Raw genomic sequence first — 22,315 nt, forward strand, 5'->3', positions numbered from 1 at the left:
CCTGGCTGTTTGCTGCAAGGGTGGCCTTAATGCCTGCAGAAATGAATCAACCCCGACTGTTACAGCAGCTCAAAGGAAACCAAATATACACTCGCTGTAGCGTCGCACTCAGAGCTGTTTGATTGAAGCCTGCTGACATGAAGGTCGGACACACTGTTTGTTTTGGTTTCACTTCATCTGGGACATTCTCTGCTGGTCACCTTGGTCCATTTGTTGTCAATGATTGAACACAGTTGCCGCTGGCTGGACATGAGGGAGTAACTTTCAGAGTGTGACACATTTTGGGTTTTATGTTTCAGCCCTTTCAAATGGCATGACAAGTTGTCGCAGCAACTGAGTCATAGCTTTGCAGCATTACAATGAGCAAATCCTGCGTGAGTTAACTGATATTAGTTCATTTAAGTGGTGGAATATATTATGTACCGTGCTTAAAGGGGGATTTTACACACCAAACTATTTACAGCTGTTGTGGAAGTACTACTGGATTGTGAAAAAAAGTTGTATAAACCCTTCTGTGGCTCCAGAGGAAGGGGTGTGAGAGGTATTTAGATTATTTATTAAAGGTCCGGTTTGTAGGATTTAGGGGCATCTATTGGCAGAAATGATACACAATATTCATAACTATGTTTCATTAGTGTATAATCACCTGAAAATAAGAATTGTTGTGTTTTGGTTACCTTAGAATGAGCCATTTATATCTACACATGGTCCTCTTCCACAGAGTCCACAATTTGTTTTCTACAAAAGTCCAGAACAGACCAATCAAACACTGGCTCGAGGTAGGGGCATTTGCAATTTTGCATTGGCCACTGTAGTTTTACACATGCAAGCTTGGCACACAGGAGAGGTTTCAGTTGGTTGCAGTCTGCAACCTCACCACTAGATGCCACTGCATCCTACACACTAGAAAATATAGCTTAGGTTCAAGTACCCCTAGGTTGGAAACCACTGGACTGAACCACCTAACTTTATGTACAGAGGTGAAAACTAGCTCCACCTTGACCAGCTACAACAGCCACAGGAGCCATTTGTAAGCCTCCATGCCAGCAATAGCATTATGTTTTCCGGTTGTCGACCCCATTTTTGTGAAATATCTCAAGAGCATCTTGAGGGAATTTCTTCAAATTTGGCACAAATGTCCACTTGGACTTGTCTGTCTAATTCATGTAAATGTGATAAGAACACTGAGGGAATTTTAAAAGAAATTAGCACAAGCTTCCACTTTGAGTCAAGAAAGAACTGATTAGATTTTATTGGTCAAAGGTCAAGGTCACTTTGACCTTGTCCGTTGCATTTTTGTGAAGGCCTTGAGGGAATTTCCTCAAATTTGGCAAAACATCCACCTGGACTCGACTGATTAGAATTTGGTGGTCAAAGGTCAAAAATCAAGGTAACTGTGACCTCACAAAACATGTTTTGGCCATTAATTTAAGAATTCATATGCTAGTTACTAACTAAGTTTCACACAAATGTCTAACAAGATTAAGTGATGAAGTGTTTCTATCAAATAGGTCAAAGGTTAATTTCACTTTATATTGTTCTGCAAAAAAAACTTTTCTGGCTATTAATTAACATCATAGAAGGGGAATATTTGGTCAGACACTGAATTGGTGACACTCATCTTGGGTGTCCACCTTGAAACTGTGCTGATTGTGTAGATCTTCTGTGCTGCCAGAGGGGAAGATTGTCTGATGCATCCATGTTTTCATAGATATGGGTGTAGACTGTAACTGCAACTTGTCTGGTTTGCAGAGGCATAGACCCATGTTTACTTTTACTTTAGATACTTTAAGTTCATTATACTGAAAATACTTCTGTATGTTTACTGAAGTAGGATTTTAATTGCAGGACTTACTGGTTTTAAATTTTTGTATCTGTTCATTTACGTAAGTAAAGGATCTAGTTACTTCTTCACCCGCTGGTTCTCAAAGCTGTTATGTGATATGTTTCACAAAGTGTTTTGTATTCGTATTGTTTGCCTTTTAAGATGACTCATCTGGGTTTGGTTTCTGTCTCCCACAGTGCAGCACGAGAGATGACTGACCACGCAGCAGTTTGGAACAAATGACAGAAGATTACACATGCTGAATGAGAAGATGCCAACCACTGAAAATAAACCTAATCTGATTACATTTAAGAACTGAAAGATGTTGTAGATGGTTTTATCTCCAATGGATACCTAAAGTTGCTCCAAGAGAATCAGTATCAGCGATTTTTCCTAAAGGGATCACTTGGTGGAAGCCAGTGAGCAGGGGGCCAGGATGTGGCCCCCTGATCTTGGGCCTCCAGACGTCCAGCTAACTCTTCCTGGTTTTGGAAGTGTGTTTGAGGATGCTGAGGACCTTCAAGCACCGCTGTCTTCTGGTGGCTTTTGTCAGTCCTCCATACATTCAGGTGGCCTGGGCGTGTGCTGTCTTCCAAGGACATCCTTGTCCCTGTCCTCACTGGGCCGGGACCTCACTTCTCTGCTCAGCTGTAAGACAGCTGGATCCCACATAGAAAAGACTATGGAGGACTTTGCCACCACTGCACACACAGATCCCAAAAACAACACCCAGAGGTTCAGTTGTTACCCCCAACCCTCCCTCCCTTTATCGTATATGCTCACCAGCTGTGCCACATCGTCTCCGTTTGGCTCTCCACCATCCTCTCTTTCCTCCTCCTCCTCCTCCTCAACTTTATTTTTTGCTTCTTCCTTGCCTCCTTCTGATGCACCTGATAGCAACAAGACTCCTAATCTACAAGGAAAGGTTCAGGAAGAGTATCACTCAATAAAACAAGAGCCTGCAGATGATTTTTCGCCCTGTAAGAGGGAAACGTTTCAAATCAACAACCAGCAGGGGGAGCTGTTCCATGTTGGCCAGCCCCTCCAAGGTCAGGCCAGCACCCCGCTTCATTTCCCAAGGCTTAATGGACCTGTAGGCCAGGACCCCACAGTGGACCAACTGGACCAGCCCTGTCACTGGATTGACTGTAGTGCCACTTACAGCAGCCAGGAGGAGCTGGTGAGGCACATCGAGAAGGTGCACATCGACCAGCGCAAAGGGGAAGAGTTTTCCTGTTTCTGGGCCGGCTGCGTGCGACGTCACAAACCCTTCAACGCTCGCTACAAGCTGCTCATTCACATGAGGGTCCACTCTGGGGAAAAACCCAATAAATGCATGGTGAGTCTGTTTGCTTTTGACTGGCTGATCATAATAAACAGATTTTTGATTACTACAGAACCAGAGGAAAAAAACAGGTGTTATTTTTTTTACACTGGCCACGGCATCTAAACTGCGTAACGGCAGCAACAGAAAGTCTGCTAAATTGGCAGGGAGTTGAGGCAGTCTGGGATCCACTGCGTTGGTCTTGTACTGGCTGAATTCAACTTGCTGCAGGGCATTAACTGAAGGTCAGTCTCTGGGCTGCCGCCGCAAGATATATATAACAAAAACACAGCATGTGTGGGTGCAGGTTGTTTGTTAACATAGGCAGGCTTGGTTTCTAAGCTAAGGATAGCTAGTGTTGCACACTGTTGGCACTGTTCAGAGATGAAGAGAGGCAAATTGTCTTCACATCCTTTGGATTTTCCCACAAATGATGTAAAAATGTAAAAAGGTACACACAGAAACTTTAAGGTATTCAGCGAAATGCACAAGCTATAATCTATTTGTATAAATGGCCGTGACAAACACTGTAAAAAAAGAAGAAATTAATTATATACTGGGGTGCACACTGTCAGCCAAGTTTAGGGAGGGCTTTTTATTGACTTCATCCGTGATTTACCCAAAATATGCAGGAATCAAACTGGCAACCTCATCAACTCAGCTCCACCACCACCACTGTTGCAACCTTTTTCAGTCAGTCAAAACAAATCTCATACTTTCCAACTTTAAGTTGTGTTCAAATGGGCCATTTAGAGGTTTAAGAGGGTTTGAGAGGCATTAACCTGCTTACAGTACGTCTGGACTTCTCTCAGACTGTGCAGCCGATGATCAAGAGTCTGTTAGACAGAGAGATGATCAAACGGTTTCCTGTCCCCACGACAGGTTTCCCTTACTCATGCATGCCAGAGGAAGAAACGTGGCAGTATTGAATGAATGGAGGATGTGTCTGCTGCGCTGAGTATCCAAAAACCTGCTGATCGCCCTGTGGTTATTCTGACAAATGCAATTAATTTATAGTTACTAAGTAATTATGTATTAAACTGATCAATCATTCCTTCCTGTAGAAGCTACTGTGTGTTTCAACAGAGAAAAGTGTTGTCCTCTGAAACATGCACATAACGTTTCAGTCCTTCAGTTTCTTGTTGATTTGGTTTAACCTCTGGTTACAATGGTAACAGCAAGTGCAGTTTAATACTACAAGTCCCAGAATTCACCGGGCAGCGAATACTTTTTTGTGCTACTTTGTCAGAAATATAACAAAAGAGAAAATGGTGTAAACAGCAAACTCTTATTGTCTTAATAAAAAAACCTGCTAACAATTAGCCTTTTGCATCATGTCATGAGCAACAGCAATCGTTATCATTGCCAATGCCAAGGATTTTCAAGTTTTGGCTTTTCAGATTTGAGGATTTGTTGCTTTTCTTCAGGGCTGCCCCCAGAAAGTCAAAGATTTGAATCATCAGAGAGGCTTTGTATGGTCACGCTGGGTTCACACTGGATGCAGAAGTGCCCCGTTTTGTTAATTGTCCTTCAGCCGCACAGCAGCAGTCACCTAGCTGTTTACACCACAAGTACATTTCTCTCTCTATGGAGAAAAAGGAACAAATAGTTAAATATTTGTATTGAACAGCCAAATCTTATTCAACTGTCATAATTCTGAGTCAAGTACAGCACTACTTTATTTTGTCACATTTGACTGTAAGTTGACAGTCTAATTGTTGGTTGGACAAAACAAGCAAATTGAAGATATGTCACTGTGGGCTCTGATAAATTATGAATCCATCATTTTCACAGTTTCATAACATTTAAAGGTTAATTGATTAAAAAAAAAAGAAAGATAATCAGCAGATTAATAAAAAAATGAAAAGGTCAGTAAAGTTGGTTACATCGCTGAGGAGTTGCTTCAATTCCTCATCTAACGGATCACTGTGGCTGCCACTTTTTGTTTCATTACTCTCTGCAACATTTAAAACTGATAAAAAAAAATTCCCTAAATAACTTTTCTGACAACTGTGTGTTCCCACAGAGAAAACTCTCTGAGCATTTCCTGCCTTTTCATGTGTCTGAGCAACTTGTCTTGTGAAACGTGCAGGCTGTTTAAAGGATGAACTGAAAAAGACAGAATAAGACAGAGGAAGCAAATGCATTTTGAAAAAATCTAGACACACATTTAAGATAAAGACAAAAACACACTACATTAGGTTTAAGAAAAGACAGAGACTGTGAGGTTTCTGCACCGACCATCACAACGGTGGCCTTTGAGCTCCAGGACAGCATCTCCTCTGTCATGAGTCATTTTTTGAAACACAAATTTTGCTGCTTGAATACATTTGTCTCATGATGACCTTCAGTTTGTCTCCAAATCCCTGTCTCTGAGACTGAGTAACTCTCTCCATAACTCCCCAGCGACTCCACTGCTGTCATCAACCTGAGACTCCGATTAATAATTCATTCAGAAATCTTCACTCAGCGGCACGCTTCCTACTTTAGTGAATTAGTTCATTTAAATGACCTAATCTGTTGCTAGCTTGTAAATATATTACTGTGGAGAGTCACCTGCAAACAGATTAATAAAATTAAATCAACATCAACCCCCAAAAAATGTCAGTCACACTTGAACTACATGAATAACGTCATTTTATTTTTATAAAGCGCTCAGGCCAAAACATGTAAATTAAGTCATTCCTGGTGCACCAATGGAAAAATGAATCCCTCATATGAATGTAGTCAGTGTGTGTTAATGAATTCAGCCTCATTTACCAGCTCGTAACGTCAAGACTCAGATCAGACAGGTGTTCCTCAGGCTGTAAACACCAGTTCCCAAAGCGATTTTAAATCCACCGTGGCAGAGTCATCACTCATAATTTATGGTGCTGACATGACATTAATTTAAAGAATAAGTCTGGTGATTTTCTGTTTTTTTCCTTACTGTCAACAAATCCCATTAAAAGACCAAACCCAACAGTGACCCAACAAGTATTGTCTGTGTATAGTTTAGACTGTTGCGGCTGTCCTCCCAAGAAAAACGACAGCATCAGTCGTTTCAGGAAGTGTCCTCATAACAACATATGTTTACATTCAAGTTACAAAGTCCTCTTGCAGCCGTAGTAATAATTATAATGGATGCAAAGGAAGAAGTCAGGTGACATTATTACAGAGCAAAGAAGGTTGAGGTGGTTGGATGGGTCAACAAAATGTTGGCCTTTTACACAAAAGACTGCAGTTTGTTTCCCGTTTCCCACCGACAGTCCATGTTGAGTTTTTTAAAGCACGACCACGATCGTCTCCTAACTTTAACCCAGTGTCAATTAGTGTCACCATGATGAGGACGCTCCCGTAACCGTAGTAAAGTAGTCATTTTAACCCAAACCATGGTCTTCCCTTAAATCTAGCCAAGTTGTTTTTGTACCTAAACCTAACCAGATCTTAACCAGAGCTTTGTCACATAGAACTGATTTATTTTTCAATGGTGATTTGTTAATGTTATGGCAGCTGTAGACAAATGTCATCCTGCCAATCTCCTATGTGTCATTCAAAAGGCTGCTTATAAATAACATTTTTTGACATTTCATTTGAATGACTTGCTGCCAAAAATAGTCACTAAAGCACCAAATGTGTGTAAATCAGCAGCCGAAAATAGTCCCCAACAAATGCACCATCTTCTCCTGTTTCAGTAATGTTTTCTAAAAACTACAGTGCCCACGTGTTTCAGTAAATTACTGGCTCCTTTTTTTTTTTTTTTTTAATGAAACAGTTTTTTAAAATGCATGTCTGAAGTAGGAACCAATAGACTGAATCACAATGTTTGTTTACAATAACTTCCGGGTAGAAAACCCCACAACAACACTGCCTCAATTGGTTAGTTTTTTTAGGCACCTAAGTTTAAGTGAATGCTATATTTAGAATATTTGCACCACTTAGCCTAGCTGTCAGACAGCCCTTTTCATCAGGGAACTGAAGCTGTTAGGTCAAAGCCACCAGACTCCTTTGACAAATACAATGATTTTACTTCACAGAACACGGGAGTTGCTGGACTATTGCTGCCTCGATCAGTTAGTTTGTAAGGTAAAGTGGTGAAAATATTCCAAACATAGTGTGAACTTGAACTGATAGTAATCTTTTTTTAGGTGGCTTAAATGTGTTTTGCTGGAGCCCCCGTCCACTGCAATACATTGCAAAGCTATTTCGTTTATCAAAGACGCAGTACATAAAATAAGCACAGCAGAAAGGTCAGATAGTTCGGACCACCATGTTTAACAATACATCTTTAAATGTTACAGTTGAAAACTGTGATGAAAATGACAGTAGAAATGAACAAATTTGCAGATTTCACATTTCGCCATTGAAATCAATTGCCCGCTGTCTACCGGGGAGTGACAATTGTTAGCATGACGTCATGGTAATTTGATATATGTTCTTTGAGCTGAGAGCCCCAGACAGGAAATCAGAAAGTAATGAGAGATGGACTAACACATGTAGTTGACAATGCCAAAAAGATAGAATATTACCAGCCTTTTATTCTTTACGTACACGCATTAACTAATGAAAATATTAAATTAGATTAATGGGAAGCATGACAAATAACAGTAACTGATTTTAAGAAATAAACTAAATCTAAAGTTGCAAGATAAACTTTAATCACTGTAAATTTCAGACAGAGTTAAGGTTGATGTGTAGTTTCTTTAACTTTTAGACTTTGTTTTCAGCTCCCCATTTTTGTGTAGAAATAGAGGAAACATTAATCTTCTGGTAAAAGAAACACACTGTACTGTAAATCTACACACTGAACACGATGAGGAAATAAAGTACATCAACTGTAACGGAGCCTAAATTAAGCTGTGCTCATATTTCTACTCTGTCAAAGACTTAAGAAATCTGTTTTTACTTAGGAGCCATATTAGTAAGAGTGGGGTTACATTTGTTTGATTTTTTTGTCGTATAATATTAAATGACAGAAGCCGTGGGGTAAATTGACAAGCAGGACTGAAGAGGCATTACGTCTTTCAGCCTTTCAAACAACTCAAACTAATGTGCTTAAGTTTGTCCCCACAACTCAGTTCACATAAAGCTGCAAAATGTTTAACATGTTATGTCCTCATCACATGATGGGTCTTGATCTATAGTATATACGTGCTAATATCTGTACATTTGTATTCTTATGAGTTTGACTGTTTGATTATTTTTGTCTGTTTTTCATTCTTTTAATTTCTGTTTTTGTTTTCTGTTGTTCGTCAAGGCGATTTCAAGCCTTGAATCAATTAATCACCATGATGTTTTTTATACGCAAAGACTTTTTAACTAAATGAGGTGACTGACATTTACTGACTCATTAGCGAGACCTAATAAAACCCTGGAATGATTACTGGGTAGAAAAACAGTTTCCATATTTTCCTCTGGATTAGTTTAAAAGAGAAGAGACACTTTATTCTTGTATTTTAGTTTAAGTTTCAGATCAGGATTTCATTTGAAGATATGTTTCCAAAACTTTTCCTAAACAAATCTGTACCAGAATTAAATCATTTTAAACTATAAAATACAGGAAGCATTAATCTTATTTAAATGTCATGTTATTGTCCAACAAACACAATGTGTGTTCATTTAGTTTCTTTGTTATTGTCTTTGTTAGTAGATGACACTTACTTTCATCTATTTAATAGATGAAAACATTGAAAACACATTCACAACATCCAGAATGTGCTGGTTTTACCACATTGGGTGAATTCACAAAGTTCTGAATGGTGGAAAAAATGTTAAAAATTCTCTCCTGTGATCGCCTCAATGTTCTTTAATTCCCTGTTGGTGCTCCAGGAGGTTTAAATCAAACCTTGAGAAACATTTCCATTTAAACTCTGACTTACATGCCAGAAATGAAAACACTGGTCATTTTAAGTCTGTGAGATTGAATGTGACACAGTTCCTGTAAAGTTATAAAGCCTTAGTTTACGGGCTGCAGTGTGTAGCCTGCTGACTCCGATATTTGCTCCTTGTCTGGCACGAGTCCAAAAAAAACACTTTTACCAGAACCTACCACAGTCTGATGTGTGTGTGTTTGTGTGTGTGTGTGGTTTTAGTCCAATTTGCTATTTGGGAAAAGGCCATAATCTGAAGTTTATGATTGAGTAACCTAAAATGTGTGAATTTATTACCTCTTTACTAGTTATTTCTGTTGGATCAGACTCCAGCATCAGTCATCCGTAATGCGAAAATGTGATTTTATTATCTGTTAGTTACGGGCCAACATACTTTTAAAAGGTGCAGAAGGGATTTTTATATGATTTGTATAGGAGATAAAAGTTCTGATGCTTTAATTCCTTTTGGTTACTAGAAGTGAGATAATACTAGGATGTTTCCACATATGTATATATGAATTTTAAAGACATAAAATGTCCAACAAATTCAAACCGCCTTGCATATCAATCAATATATGCAAAATGTGCGTCACAGTATTTATTAATGCACAGTAAAATGTGCTAAAAGTTTGGCAAGCATCCCTACGGAGGTCCAGCATTTGTATTAAATGATGTTTTGACCTCTCATGAGACCCTGCAGTGGGTATCAGGCTGTGCGGTCATAAATCTACTGGGCACCATGACAGGCAACACAGTACTGTAGCCCCGACCTTAAAGCTGCCTTTAAGTCCTACTCCTATCACTCTCTTCAAATGGTTGATGTGTCATGTAGCAGTAAGACTGTTTTATTTCCCTTGCCAGTTTGAGGGCTGCACCAAGGCGTTCTCACGTCTAGAGAACCTGAAGATCCACCTAAGGAGCCACACGGGAGAGAAACCCTACATCTGCCAGCATCCTGGCTGCCTCAAGGCCTTCAGCAACTCCAGCGACCGGGCCAAACACCAGCGCACACATCTGGACACGGTCAGTAACACACAGCTCTTATAACACCTTATTCTAGCACGCAAGTTTATGTGTAGTATGAAACCAATTAACAGCATTTTATATCAGTTATCATCTTGCACACAACATCCTTAGTCTCAGTGAAACTCCTCAAAAACAAGCTACCTTTCAGACACACTGCAGGAGCACACAGTAAAACATGAAGAAGAGAGATTAAATGTCTACCTGGTTAAGCACTGTAATGAGTATATCATTTACTGACATCTTTCATGTACAAAGAAAATAAAAACAATTTAACAAACCATACAAAACTGCATATGGGCCGTTTTTAAGTAATTTCCTCCTGTTTTTCCCCCTTCATGGTGCAGAGGAAAGGAGTTTAAACAGCAACATTTTAAAATTACAGCAACAAACAGCTTCATTACTCGTGTCAGGCAGGTTTAAGCTAAATTTGAGGGTGCTATTTTTTCATATAGAACTATATAGCTTTCAGCAAAGACTTTGTTCTAAGATTCATGCCAACTGCACGCTGTGAATGTCAACATCAAAGAGATTAACATAGGTGAACATTTAAGGAATTAAATTTAGAGTCCTAACCCAACATCTTGTCATTCAGTTTGTCAAACTGTATAAAAACAGGCAGCAGAATTCACTATCTAATAATCTAAAATGATGAAACTGGTGGGAGAATTTATCAGGGGATTCAGGGAAGCGGGGGCGATGGTCATAAATGAAGGCTTCTGAAGCAAGACAAGTTATGAAATCCACCACTGATGCAACCTGAGTGAAAACAGAAACACTCTTCTTTCTTGAAATCCAAACTTGTAAATTTGCCATTGGAGCATCAGGTGCCAAATATGGCACCAGTGTTATGTCTCTTTCCATGAAGGTCATTTCGTTTCCTGTGGTGGAAAGGCACTAATGCTGCATTTGCGTGCTCCTCGTATGGTCCTATTTCCTGAGTTGGGAAGTCATTCTTCAGACTTTGGTTTGTTCATGAGCTTTTAAGTTGTAATATGAAAACAATGTGGACACTACAAAAAAAGGGCTTAAACAACACGTTGATAGCTGTTTCTGCACCAGTACATTCCTTCAAACCACTAAAATATTGCTTCACCTGACTTTTGATCGGGGTTTATGCAAATAAATACCTTTTATAACTAGTGTAGGTCACTTTACCTGGAGAGCAACTAACAATTTATAACCTTATACCATCTTACAAATTACACAGGAGCAAAGAATTAATATGCAGAATGTGAATTAATAAAATATTTCTCAATAATCCATCCATTATCGTCCACTATCTTTCTGTGTATATGACATCAAAGTCAACAAGTTGTATACCAAAATTTTTGCCAACTCTGACTTGAGGGGGCATTCACGTGAATTTTTCCAGTCAGAAACTAATTTTTTCAAATATTCCAGTGCCTCATGAATACAACATAGCATATACTTCTGCTTCACTACATTTCAGACGCAGATGCTGTACTTTCAACTCCAATACATTCATTTGACAGACGTAATTAGTTATTCTGATGATGTAGTGTTGGCGGTTGTGTTGCATTGTGGGTAATGTAGGCGCCAGATTTTGACATGGTATGTGTGGGGGGGGGGGGGGGGGAGATATCTTCTCTCAATTTGTTGTATCGAGTACTAAATTGGTGCAGTGCTCTTTTAAGTAAAGAATCTTCCATTACATTACATTTCTGCATTAAGCCATTATGAACATTTACATATAAGTCATCTGTCTACATGACAGTAGGTAAACATATAGATGAAGTAGCGTTTCATATTCCATGTCTGAAACAGGCTGTAGATAATAAAATGTCACTCTCCTGGCTTTAAATACACAGATTTCTTCACGATACAGTATTTGTTGGTAGTAAAAGGTTTACTTAAAGTTAAAGTGCCACTTCTCCCCTCTTTCCACCTCTTTCTGCATACAGTACAGAACATTCTTTAGGATTGTGAAACTACATACCTGCTGTGGATTTATTCTATAAACCACAGTTATTTTTACTCCTGCTGACAAGCGATGAGGACTTAGCTGTAATCCAGCAAATCAGATCTCTTATTACATGGGTGAGATGGAGCTGCGCGTTGCACTCCAGTGTTATTACAACAAGAGGAGAAAGTTATTTTCTCCTTTTTGTGGTTTCATGCTGCCTAATAGCGGCTTCGCAGTTGCGTCACAAATCAAGAATCAGACTCATCTGGCGCCATCGCGAAGCCCCAGATGTGTCCCAGAACTGTCTGAATGTAAATAACTGCTGAATATAGTGTAACAACCAGCCAAGAAAAGACTGGTGTTATACAAGTTATTTAAGTTTGACTGCATATCTTGTATTGTGTTACTAATGTTATAAATAATAATGTGTTATGACAGATTTGTTTCCAAAATCAGGTCAGTCTTATGCAGACGTGTCTCAAATGAAATATACAGCTCACATAATGTGAAAAATCTAAATCAAATCAACATAAACAGCCGCCTCACACCTGTTTCTGCATGAATTGTTAGCTCTATTGTGTTTTTAAGACTGTAATGATTTTCTAGATAAAGATAAAACAGCAAATATTACAGGACAGTTCTGATTTTTTTAAGTTCGTTTGTATGGGGTACTTATCCATAGTCAATGTACAGTAGATCAGTAGTTCCCAACTGGTGGGTCGCGGTACAAAAGTGGGTCATGGGTCCATTCTGAATGGATCGCAAGTGACTCACAAACAAGTCAAGATTGTAAAAAGCACAATTTATTCTCAAGTGCAGTGAATTTCCGGCATAGAGTTTTCATTTCAAAGTGGCATTTCCTGCTGTAGAGCGAGTAAATAACGGACAGGTAACTGGCAGATACAGCAAACTAGCTCAAAGGTGTGGCCAAATGCAAGTATGACGCAGAATATTTTAAACTATGTGGACCTTGAACAAATCTGGATTCCGTGGCTTGACCAGTTGGGAGCCACTGCAGTAGATGTCTGTCGGCATGTCCTCAGTTTGCAGAAGCAGCAGGAGTGCTGACAAAGAAGCTAAGCGGCTGTGGATGGGGTGCAGCAGCAAAACTTATTTAGCCACCTTTAAAACAGTCCTATCTAAAAAAAAATCAATAACAGTTTAAGTGTATTTTCAACTCTCCACCTTTCCGTCAGACAGCCCATTCCAACAGGGAAGCAGTTACTGGCTTTGGTGAATCCAAACTAACACTTTTTTATGCCAAAGTCACACAACAGCACAAACAAACTAACTGTTCGAAGCAACAGTAGATGAGCAGCTCCAGTGTTCAGCAATGTTAAATCACTGTTTTTACTGTTTTTTCACTGTTTTTAAGGTAAAGCACTGAAAATATTCTAAATATAGCATACACATAAACTGATATGATTTTTTTAGGTGGGACTTTTGTATAGGTGGCTAAAATATGTTTTGTCGGTAACCCCGTCCACAGCGGGCCTGCTGCCTGATTCTCCAAACTGATGGTGCGCCAACTGACTTCCACTGTAGGTAATACACTGACTGTGGATAAGTACCTTACAACCCCACTTCAAAAGATCCAATTAACCCTTTGAAATCAACAAGACCAATCAATGGTAAAATGATAAGTGACCACTCAAAACAACAAGTGAAACACTGAATTTCGTTTATTCCTGTTCAACCTTGATGGCTTCGTCACTTTGGTTAGTTATATTTTAGTCATAACATCTTGACTTGCAACCTTACAAAGGAAAGCTTTGTTTAAGCCGTCCTGTCGGTTTATTTATTTCAGTGTTTGTATAATTTTGATACACGTAATTGCAAACTGACATGTATATTCGTCAATTTATGTCCTAATTTGTAGCAGCTGACGTAACCACGATGCATGCAGTCACTAAGCATACAGTTTAACACTTAATTTAGACTTTATCCTTTTCACCTCCCAGGGAATATTGTTCGGAAAGAGTTTCACAAGAGCAAGATATTGCCCAACGTTTACCAGCATGAAACTTGGGGCAGTGTGGAGGAGTAATTGCCTTGATGCCATCTATGCTGGAGTAATTGCATATCTGAAATTTTGAATGCATTTATTTCTTTCTTTATTATAACAGGGAAAACATTTGGGGGCTTAAAAAAACAAGCAAAGAAATGTGCACAATCACTACTACGCTAAAGCCAAAATGCCATTTTAATCATACATTTGTACATTTAAAAAAAAAAAAAAAAGTGTGCTCAACATTGTCAGTTTCTCACACTAGAACTGTTCCCTTAATTCATATAGTGATTTCTTTACATCAGTCCTGGACCTTTGTTTGGTGAACATGCTTATTCCTCACAAATCATACTGACCTCATCTTATTTTAAACAACTGTTGGATACCACTTTGATAGTTGTTTCTTTTTGACCTAATACTGTACATGACAACTCTCTGATCTTTAGAGCCCTTAATTTAATAAACAGTTGTTTAGTTAGTTAGTTTTTGGTACCACTACGTAGATAATTATTTTTGACTTGCAGTGTTTAGATTCCGGTACATAAACCTACAAGATTCCGCTAAATAATGTACATGTGTTTTCATGAGTTACTTAATTCACTCCACCTGGTGAAACACTCAGTTATGACAAAAGGAAAAAAACCTGTGATCAATTAGATTCATGGAAATGAGCTCATTTACTTATCCAGACTTACAGTTTTGATGAGATTGTGAAATACAGAAGACACAATCTCCAAAACAGCAGAAACTTTTAAGTTAAATGGTACAAAAACATGTGCATGAAAGAACTCAATGGTTTTACCGTTAATATAACCACATTTCACTGCATGTGCCTTTATGTTTATTTTAAGGTCTTTTATTTTGAATTTTTTACTCCATCTAGAATTTACCTGCTGATATAAATCGGCTTTCACTGATATGCTGATTGCAGGTAGATGGTGATCTAAAGTTTACCTTATGAATAAGTTGATTTATGGCTGAACAGGAGGAAGTCTATCTGAGCTGTTCCTCTTAACTCTTTTCTCTCGTCCTCTCCTTAAGCCTGCAGACGAAAGGTAAATATACTTCATTTTCAGCTGAGAAGTGCGTGATGTGTAATGTTGACATAATCTTCATCTCCTTCCTCTCTCTGTTAGTACAGATGTCACACTGAGTAACCATATTTACAGAATTTATCCTAAATGTTTGTGTGTATAATACACAGGACTACTGCATGCAGTGTCACACCTGTAAACCATCTGGATGTGACTCAGCTAAACGTATGCTATTATTTGTAAACACAATTATACTTTGTGTTTTACATCATATCCACAAACCATATCGTATATAATAGAGGGTTCAGTCTGTACCATTTTGTCCAGTGGTGGAAAGTAGCAAAGTACTTTAACTCAAAAAAAAGAAAGAAAAAAAAAGAAATACATTTGAGTCCCGGTTGGTTTTTCTCTTAATTGTATTTCAATCAGGAGAGACAGAAGAATGAAGTAAAGATAATATTTAATACAGAATATGAGTGCACAGAGATAGTGAGTGAGCATGCATGCAAAGAGTGAATGGCAGGGTGAGAAAGGAAACTTACAGCCTGAGCATGAAAAGTATTGTCTTCATTTTCTGCGGTTCGGTTCATGGTGGAAAAAAAGAAAATGCAGGTTGGATCATGGGTTATGGATGATAAATATATCAAATTAGACAAGAATATTTATAATTTAATTCAGTGCTTGAATGTTTTAACCCCCTGACTGCTGACTTTGAGTGTTGGCTCTGTCTTCTGCACCAGCTGGAATATGAGAGTCACTTCAGTCAGGTGCGTTACTAACAGGCACATAAATTGTGGAGATGGAATAAGTAAAAACTATTAATTTAAACTGCATCCTGCATTACCATCATTTTAAAATATGTTACCTTAGTTTCACATCTAGGAAATAACCCCAAACAAACACTTTAAACGTGTTGTCTAACCAAATTATTTGAACAGCACATGGTTATTAAAGGATTTGCAGTTTTGTGTCAGGCCCCAGATCTTGTGTCAGCCGGTCGAGTTGGGTTGCAGAACTAATTGGTCATACATGTGGGTAGTTGGGCGGGTGTGTTATTGCTTGTCGCAGTTCTGATTCGGGTACAAGTGCTGAAAATCAGACCGGTGCAGGACCCCTCAGATTTGGAGGGTCCCAACCCTTAAGTTGGGAACCACTGGACTGATCTACCACATTTCATGATATGATGATATATGATATCATTATATTATCATATGATGTAACATAGAAGTACTATATAAGTACTTTTAGTTTTGATGCTTTAATGTGCATTTTGTAATGGAGTGCTTATATACTGTTATATTTGTACTTTTATTTAGGTAAAAAAAAAAAAAAATCCAAGCACTTCTTCCACCACTGATTTTGTCAACCATGAACCTAAAATATCATAAAAGAATGAACACTCTTAAGAAATAAATTTAACATTTTTGATGTGTTGTGTATTTCATGGTCTAATTTGTTGTTTTGTGTCATATATTTTCAAAGTATCCACAGAAAATGTCTTGTTTTTGACATGTTATACGTCATATTATATTTTTGGAACAAGCAAATGCACTTCTGAGTATTTTACAGTATTGTCTGCTCTATAACCTCACAGTTTTCTCTCCTTTTTTTCTTTTCTAACTTCTCTTCACCTCCTCTTGTCTTGGTTCGTTCACAGAAGCCATACGCCTGTCAGATCCCAGGATGCACCAAACGTTACACCGATCCCAGCTCGTTACGAAAGCACGTCAAAGCTCATTCTGCCAAAGGCCTTCAGGAGAGGGAGGTCAAGGTAACAACAGCAATTATCTTCTGACATGTTGGACATTACGCAGAATGCTTATTACTCCTCTGGTCACCAACATCTTTCATAAAACCTCCCTGTGTCTCTAAAACTAGATCAGGTTGGATTATATTATATTAGATGTGGTAGAAAGGCAAGGATATAAATACAAATCCAGCAAAAGGGAAATATATAAACTGTTTTCTTTTATTCTTAAGTAGTTATTATTACATTTAGTGGTACTTTTAAGCTTTTATTAGACAAGGGATGGTGGGGAGTGATATATAACAAAAGTACACCGCTGGACTTGAACCAGTGGCGTTGCGGTTGCACGGTCAGGGTCTTAAACTGCAAGGCCACCACAAAGCCCCTATAAACTATTTTTTTATTAGTTGATGGTCAGGTCATCTTGCTTCTTGACCTCAGATGCACAGCAATATTGTAAAAGTTCACTGAAATTTGATTTTGTATGGAATTAAGCTCCATTTTTATCTAGTGTTTCTTACTGTATTCAATTTACCTTCCTTTTCTTGTTCTAATCTCTGAGTTCCATAAAAGTCCTCATAGGAGCAGTTGATGCAAACTTGTATAAACATTGTATTATAAGCATCGGTTAGCTGTATACTGTATCTGACCCTATCAAATAAACCATAAAAAATTAAATAGTGGTTAACCCAAAGTTAGGGAGCTGATGTTTACTCATCTTGGTTTAAGTGCAGTTTTAAGATGGTGCAAATGCTGTTTCAAAGCTTCTCTGCCAGGACAAGAATAACAATCAACATAAAAACCACAGTTTATGACTTTATGAAATTATAATTAAAATTCAAAGACGTCAACATCAGTGTCAATTTCAGAAACTCTGAAGACATTTTAGGTACAGAAGCAGTGTTGGTTACTGACAGATACACTGAACTGTTTATGGTGACAATAAGGAGAATTTTATTTGGTGAATGTAAAATAAAATAGAACTATTGACACACAAATAAATGATGTAAGTAAGGATCATAAGTGGCTCATACCTCAAGTTACGAATGAGGATCACAGCACATGACATGCTGATTAAAGCTGGAAGGGCAGAAATACAAGCATTAGATATCTCAGATGATGTTTGAACACACAGCTGTTTATGAGGGAAAAAATGAAAAGGACAAAGTAAAGAAAGAGAGAGAGAGAGGAAGATACATCAGATCTCAAAAATGTGAAGAGCAGTATGTATTAACAGCATTTACTTTTGCATTGCTTCTTAATTGGGTCTGATAACAGTCAACATAGCAGGAACAAAATTATATGCAAATTAAGATATAATGGAAGTGTGTTCCCCAACTTTAACCATAAGGACAGAGCAAAATGGTTCCTGTCTCAAAGAACCTCTTTGAACCTGTTGAACCTCAGCAGAGGAAGGGGTTCTCGGTGGTCAGGGGCTTCTATGTAGCACCCTGCCTCTACATGAAAAATCCTTGTTTCTTGGAGAAAGACATGGAGAGCAACAGGAGGAGAGAGTAAGCATGTTTATGATTCAGTAGGATGAAATACAACAAAACAAAGTATTACACACACTCCCTGGAAGTCAGAATAGGGAGCCTATTGTTCAGCGTTATCTGGGCCTTGTTTGTTTTCTATGGACCGTGAGTGACACTGGGGCTTTCTGTGTATTCCCATGCCTTGTTTGGTTTAAACAGAAACACGTGTGCTTGTAAGTTGTGACATGGCTAACACGCCCCGCGCTGCAGTAAACCCTGTGGGGCTAAAGAGGACTTTGAAATATTAAACATGCACTTCATAAACTCCTCACGGTTATACATTTCTTTGAGCTGATGCGTCACAGCTATTGAAGTTTGTATCTTCATAAACACTGGTTTGGGCACATTTTTCGCTGATTATTCATAACTCTTTTGTGGTTCCTGGGTGTCCTTCGCGAGCTTCTCAGCAAGTCCCGGAGCTGTCCATAAATTGTTTTGGAAAGTCCTGGGGGATCCTCTGTTAGCAGTGGATAATAAAGTAAATTGTCTTGCTTTAACTTTGTTAGAACATCTTGGAATAAGATTGCCTAACAAGATTTCTGGATTTTGTACCTCAAGAAGCTGGATCGCAAGACGAAACAAGAACCAGGCATCTGGTTCAAGCATCATTTCTTTGAAAAATGAACAGTAGAAAATCGCCTGCAGAAATCTCACTGTGTTTTCAATTGATCTACTGTATGTAATCAAAATCGAAGTGAATCATTTTAAAGTTTAGCTCCATGGGAGCTGTGTTGCCCAACAGCAAAACACAATTGGAAGACAACTAAGCTGCAGCTTTAACATAATTACTCTCATCCCTACATGCAGGCAGGCATCCACACATGTTCACCAACGTGAAAACTACTAAATGAACCACAATCTACTTTTATCATCTGCGTGAACATCTGTATTTGGTCTGCTTGACAGGTTCAGGTGCACACAATGTTGGAATCGGAAATTTTGAGTGATTGTCTGGCGAGGCAGCATCTCCACCAAGGAAACGGCTCACCTCTTCCCAGCTTAGATGACTTCACAGGTATGCACAGATTACAACAGTAGCAAGAGCAAATGGAAATCTGCGTTTAGCCTCCAACACCTCTCTGGAAATGAATGAAAACAAAGAAAAGGGTAATTGCCTGAACACCTGGGCTGTTAAGCTGTCTCTTTCATTTTCTCCCATGGCCTCATTTGCTCCTTTTCCTCTCCCTCCTCTCCCATTCCTTCGATGATAGCTCATCATGCCAGTGTTTACCTTGTCCAATTACCGGGCACTGACTGCGGGCAAGTTGGCCCTCTCCCCGCCCGTCCCTCAGCTTCTCCAAACCGGTTTTCCAGCCAAGCTCTTTTTCTTTCCCTTTCAATGGCTGAACCGGGATCAAGAAGCTGTCAGGTACACTGAGGCTCAGTTGGCAAAAGAGAGGGGAGAGTGTCCAGGAGAGCTGTCCATGTCTATTACTTCAGACTACTTGCAGTTTTACCCAGAAGACTTAAAGGGAAAAGCCTCAAACGGCACACTACCAGCTATGTTTATTCAGGGTGAAACAAGCATGTCAGTGTTTAATTTTGAAAATATCCCAAGAGGACTTTCTCCTTATCACAAATGGCCAAATGTTACTTTCTGACTGTTATGTATATACCTGTGTATGTGCATTACTGGATGTATGCTGGATTTATGGTGACACAAGCTATCATCATCAGCCGCCGTTAAACTCAAAATCAAAGCCAAGTGTTGAAGGCTCTGCAGGTATTTCTGTTACAGATTGAAATGAACACCACCAAAAAACGTGTGTTTTTACTCCTTGAAGAAACCTGAAGTGTGTCTCTGAAAAGTTTGTAGCTTGATTCTTTGCAGGGAATGGCAGCTGCTGTCAGTCAGATACGAAATGTCACAACAGCCTTCACTTTTACTGTGAAAAAAAATGTTCAAAGAAACTTGTCAAACTAACCTCACAGCACCTTTTAGATGTATATATTCAGTGAAAATACTTGTATTTTTCCCAAATAAGCAAAAATATAGTTCCTGTTTTTTTCCTAACACAGTTAGCCACTTTACCAGAAGCTTCCACGTTTGCTTTAGCACTGAAATGATGAGTTGGTTAATTTACTTTTTGTAATAATTCCTTTTTTTAAAAAAAGCTCCAGCTCTTTTAGATTTGATGATTTGGTCCTTTTCATATTGTTGTTAATTTGACTTTGAAGCAAATTTGACATAGTGGCCAAACTGTGTAACTACAACTCAGGTCTGTCACGTGATGCCATTGGGCCCAAAAAGATTTTTCTCCATAGAGTTACATTGTAAAAAAAAAAAAAGAAAAAAAAAAAAGACACCTTTAGCCTAATCATACGTTGTTGTTTTTTTGAGTGTCACAACCCCTGCAAAATGACTTGTTTCACTATTGGGATTGCATTCAGTCCAATAACATTTCAGACGTCTAGAAGAGCCACACGATCTTATCTCCATTCAGGTTAGCAGAGAGCCAAACCAGAGGAAAGCTGCTCAGCTAACAAAAGTCCCAATGATTGCGCCCAATGATGCAGAAGCGGAGTGGAGGATACAGGAAAATTTGCATCCGTGAAGTCAAATGTTTTCTGACTTCATTCATCCCTGAGCAGCTTTCATAGGAATGAATATGAATCCCGCACAAACATTGTATCCAGTTCTCTTTATACATCCATGTGTTGAACAGGCAAAACTTTGATGAAAATTTGATGAACATTTTTACCTATTTTCTGATACTTTCTAGATGAGATAATAAATTGAACACTTAAAAAGACCAAAAAATTGAGAAGGAAATTATCATTAGATGTAGCCATAGCTTGCTTATGTTGGTAGCAAACGACATCAACGCGTAAATATGCTAATTACAAACTGTAGCTCTGTTTGTTAAGTCATATTTTGGTGAAAATGTAAAGGTGGTTTGGGACAACCTTAGCATTAAGGCAGACAATGTAGAAGGTGAATATGCTGCGGTGGCAGTTTTGGAAGTTTCTATGAATGTTCTTAAACATTTTTTGGGGATCCATTGTAACTACTATAAATCTAAACAAAGTGTAGCTGCACAAACTTCCATCAAGGAGCAACCAACCATCCAAAGCCAGTGGATACTCAAAGGATAAGTAATACTTAAATAAATTTATGTCTCTCTCTCTCTCAGGTGTGTACTCAAACAGCGGCTCCATCCACAACAGGGAAAATTCAGAGTTTCTCCCTCCATCAGCAGACACCTGCTCCAGGTATCGAGGTTTGGAAGGAAACTTTGACGCCAACAGCCCAATATCTTCACTAACAAGTGCAGGGAGCATGAGAGAGGGGTGAGTGTATCATGTGTTGCATCCAAAAAATTATTTATTTACTTATTAAATAAACAGTAAACATGGGCTTCTTCAGGAATGCTACAGTTAGAAACATTTGTTCCTTGAAACTGACTGTTATTTGCCTTGTTCATGGGCAGCTCATCTGTAGCTGTTACAGGAGAGATTGTGTCGTTTACTTTTCCCATTTTTAATCTGTTTTATTGCTTCATAGAGTGAAGTCACCATTAAGAAAAATGACCTTTCAAATCATGAGATGCAGCTGTTAAACAATAAATGTCAAAGGATATATTTTTATGTTCTCACTGTCATGCATTTTAAAATTCAATTGCTTTTGTTTCTTGGAAAACAGAGTATTTTACTACTACTGTACTAATGATGTGCCCAGAGGCAAACTTAAATGGTCAGTTCATCCAAAAAAACGAAACATATTTTCCCTCTGGTTGTGTTTGGCAAGGTTTTAAGTTATCTGCTGCAGGGACTGCTGCTGCCAACCAGATACAATGGAGCTGAATGGGATTTCATTTGCATTTGGCAGTTTTCATCTGGAGCTATTTTCTGCGAAAGATAAAAATAGTGAAAACTGACCACAGACTTCTGTTCCTCTGTGCATTTTCGGGTGTTCACCCAAAAGTCTTTCTTCATTTGTAGAATCTGGCACTAAAACATTTTTTAACTCCTCAAGCCTTCTAAGCATGTCTCCTCCGTGCTAGAAATCATGGTTCAACCTCGAACACCATCAAAACCCTGTT

The 22,315-nt window shown here is 38.6% G+C and overlaps 1 protein-coding gene across 2 annotated transcripts in view; it reads left to right on the forward strand.

The window, feature by feature from the left end:
- glis1a (GLIS family zinc finger 1a) overlaps positions 1-22,315 on the forward strand; it is a 59,419-nt gene that overhangs the window by 27,111 nt on the left and 9,993 nt on the right. The window contains exons 2-6 of one of the 2 annotated variants that reach the window (XM_078173030.1): positions 2,023-3,164; positions 9,860-10,021; positions 16,648-16,761; positions 19,179-19,287; positions 21,407-21,563. In XM_078173030.1, coding sequence (XP_078029156.1) covers positions 2,262-3,164; positions 9,860-10,021; positions 16,648-16,761; positions 19,179-19,287; positions 21,407-21,563 — 1,445 coding nt within the window. In that variant the 5' untranslated portion in view covers positions 2,023-2,261. The remainder of the gene's footprint in view (positions 1-2,022; positions 3,165-9,859; positions 10,022-16,647; positions 16,762-19,178; positions 19,288-21,406; positions 21,564-22,315) is intronic. The other variant, XM_033650172.2, reaches the window with a different exon arrangement.

The sequence above is a fragment of the Epinephelus lanceolatus genome, chromosome 12 (assembly GCF_041903045.1).
Source record: "Epinephelus lanceolatus isolate andai-2023 chromosome 12, ASM4190304v1, whole genome shotgun sequence".
NCBI lineage: Eukaryota > Metazoa > Chordata > Actinopteri > Perciformes > Serranidae > Epinephelus > Epinephelus lanceolatus.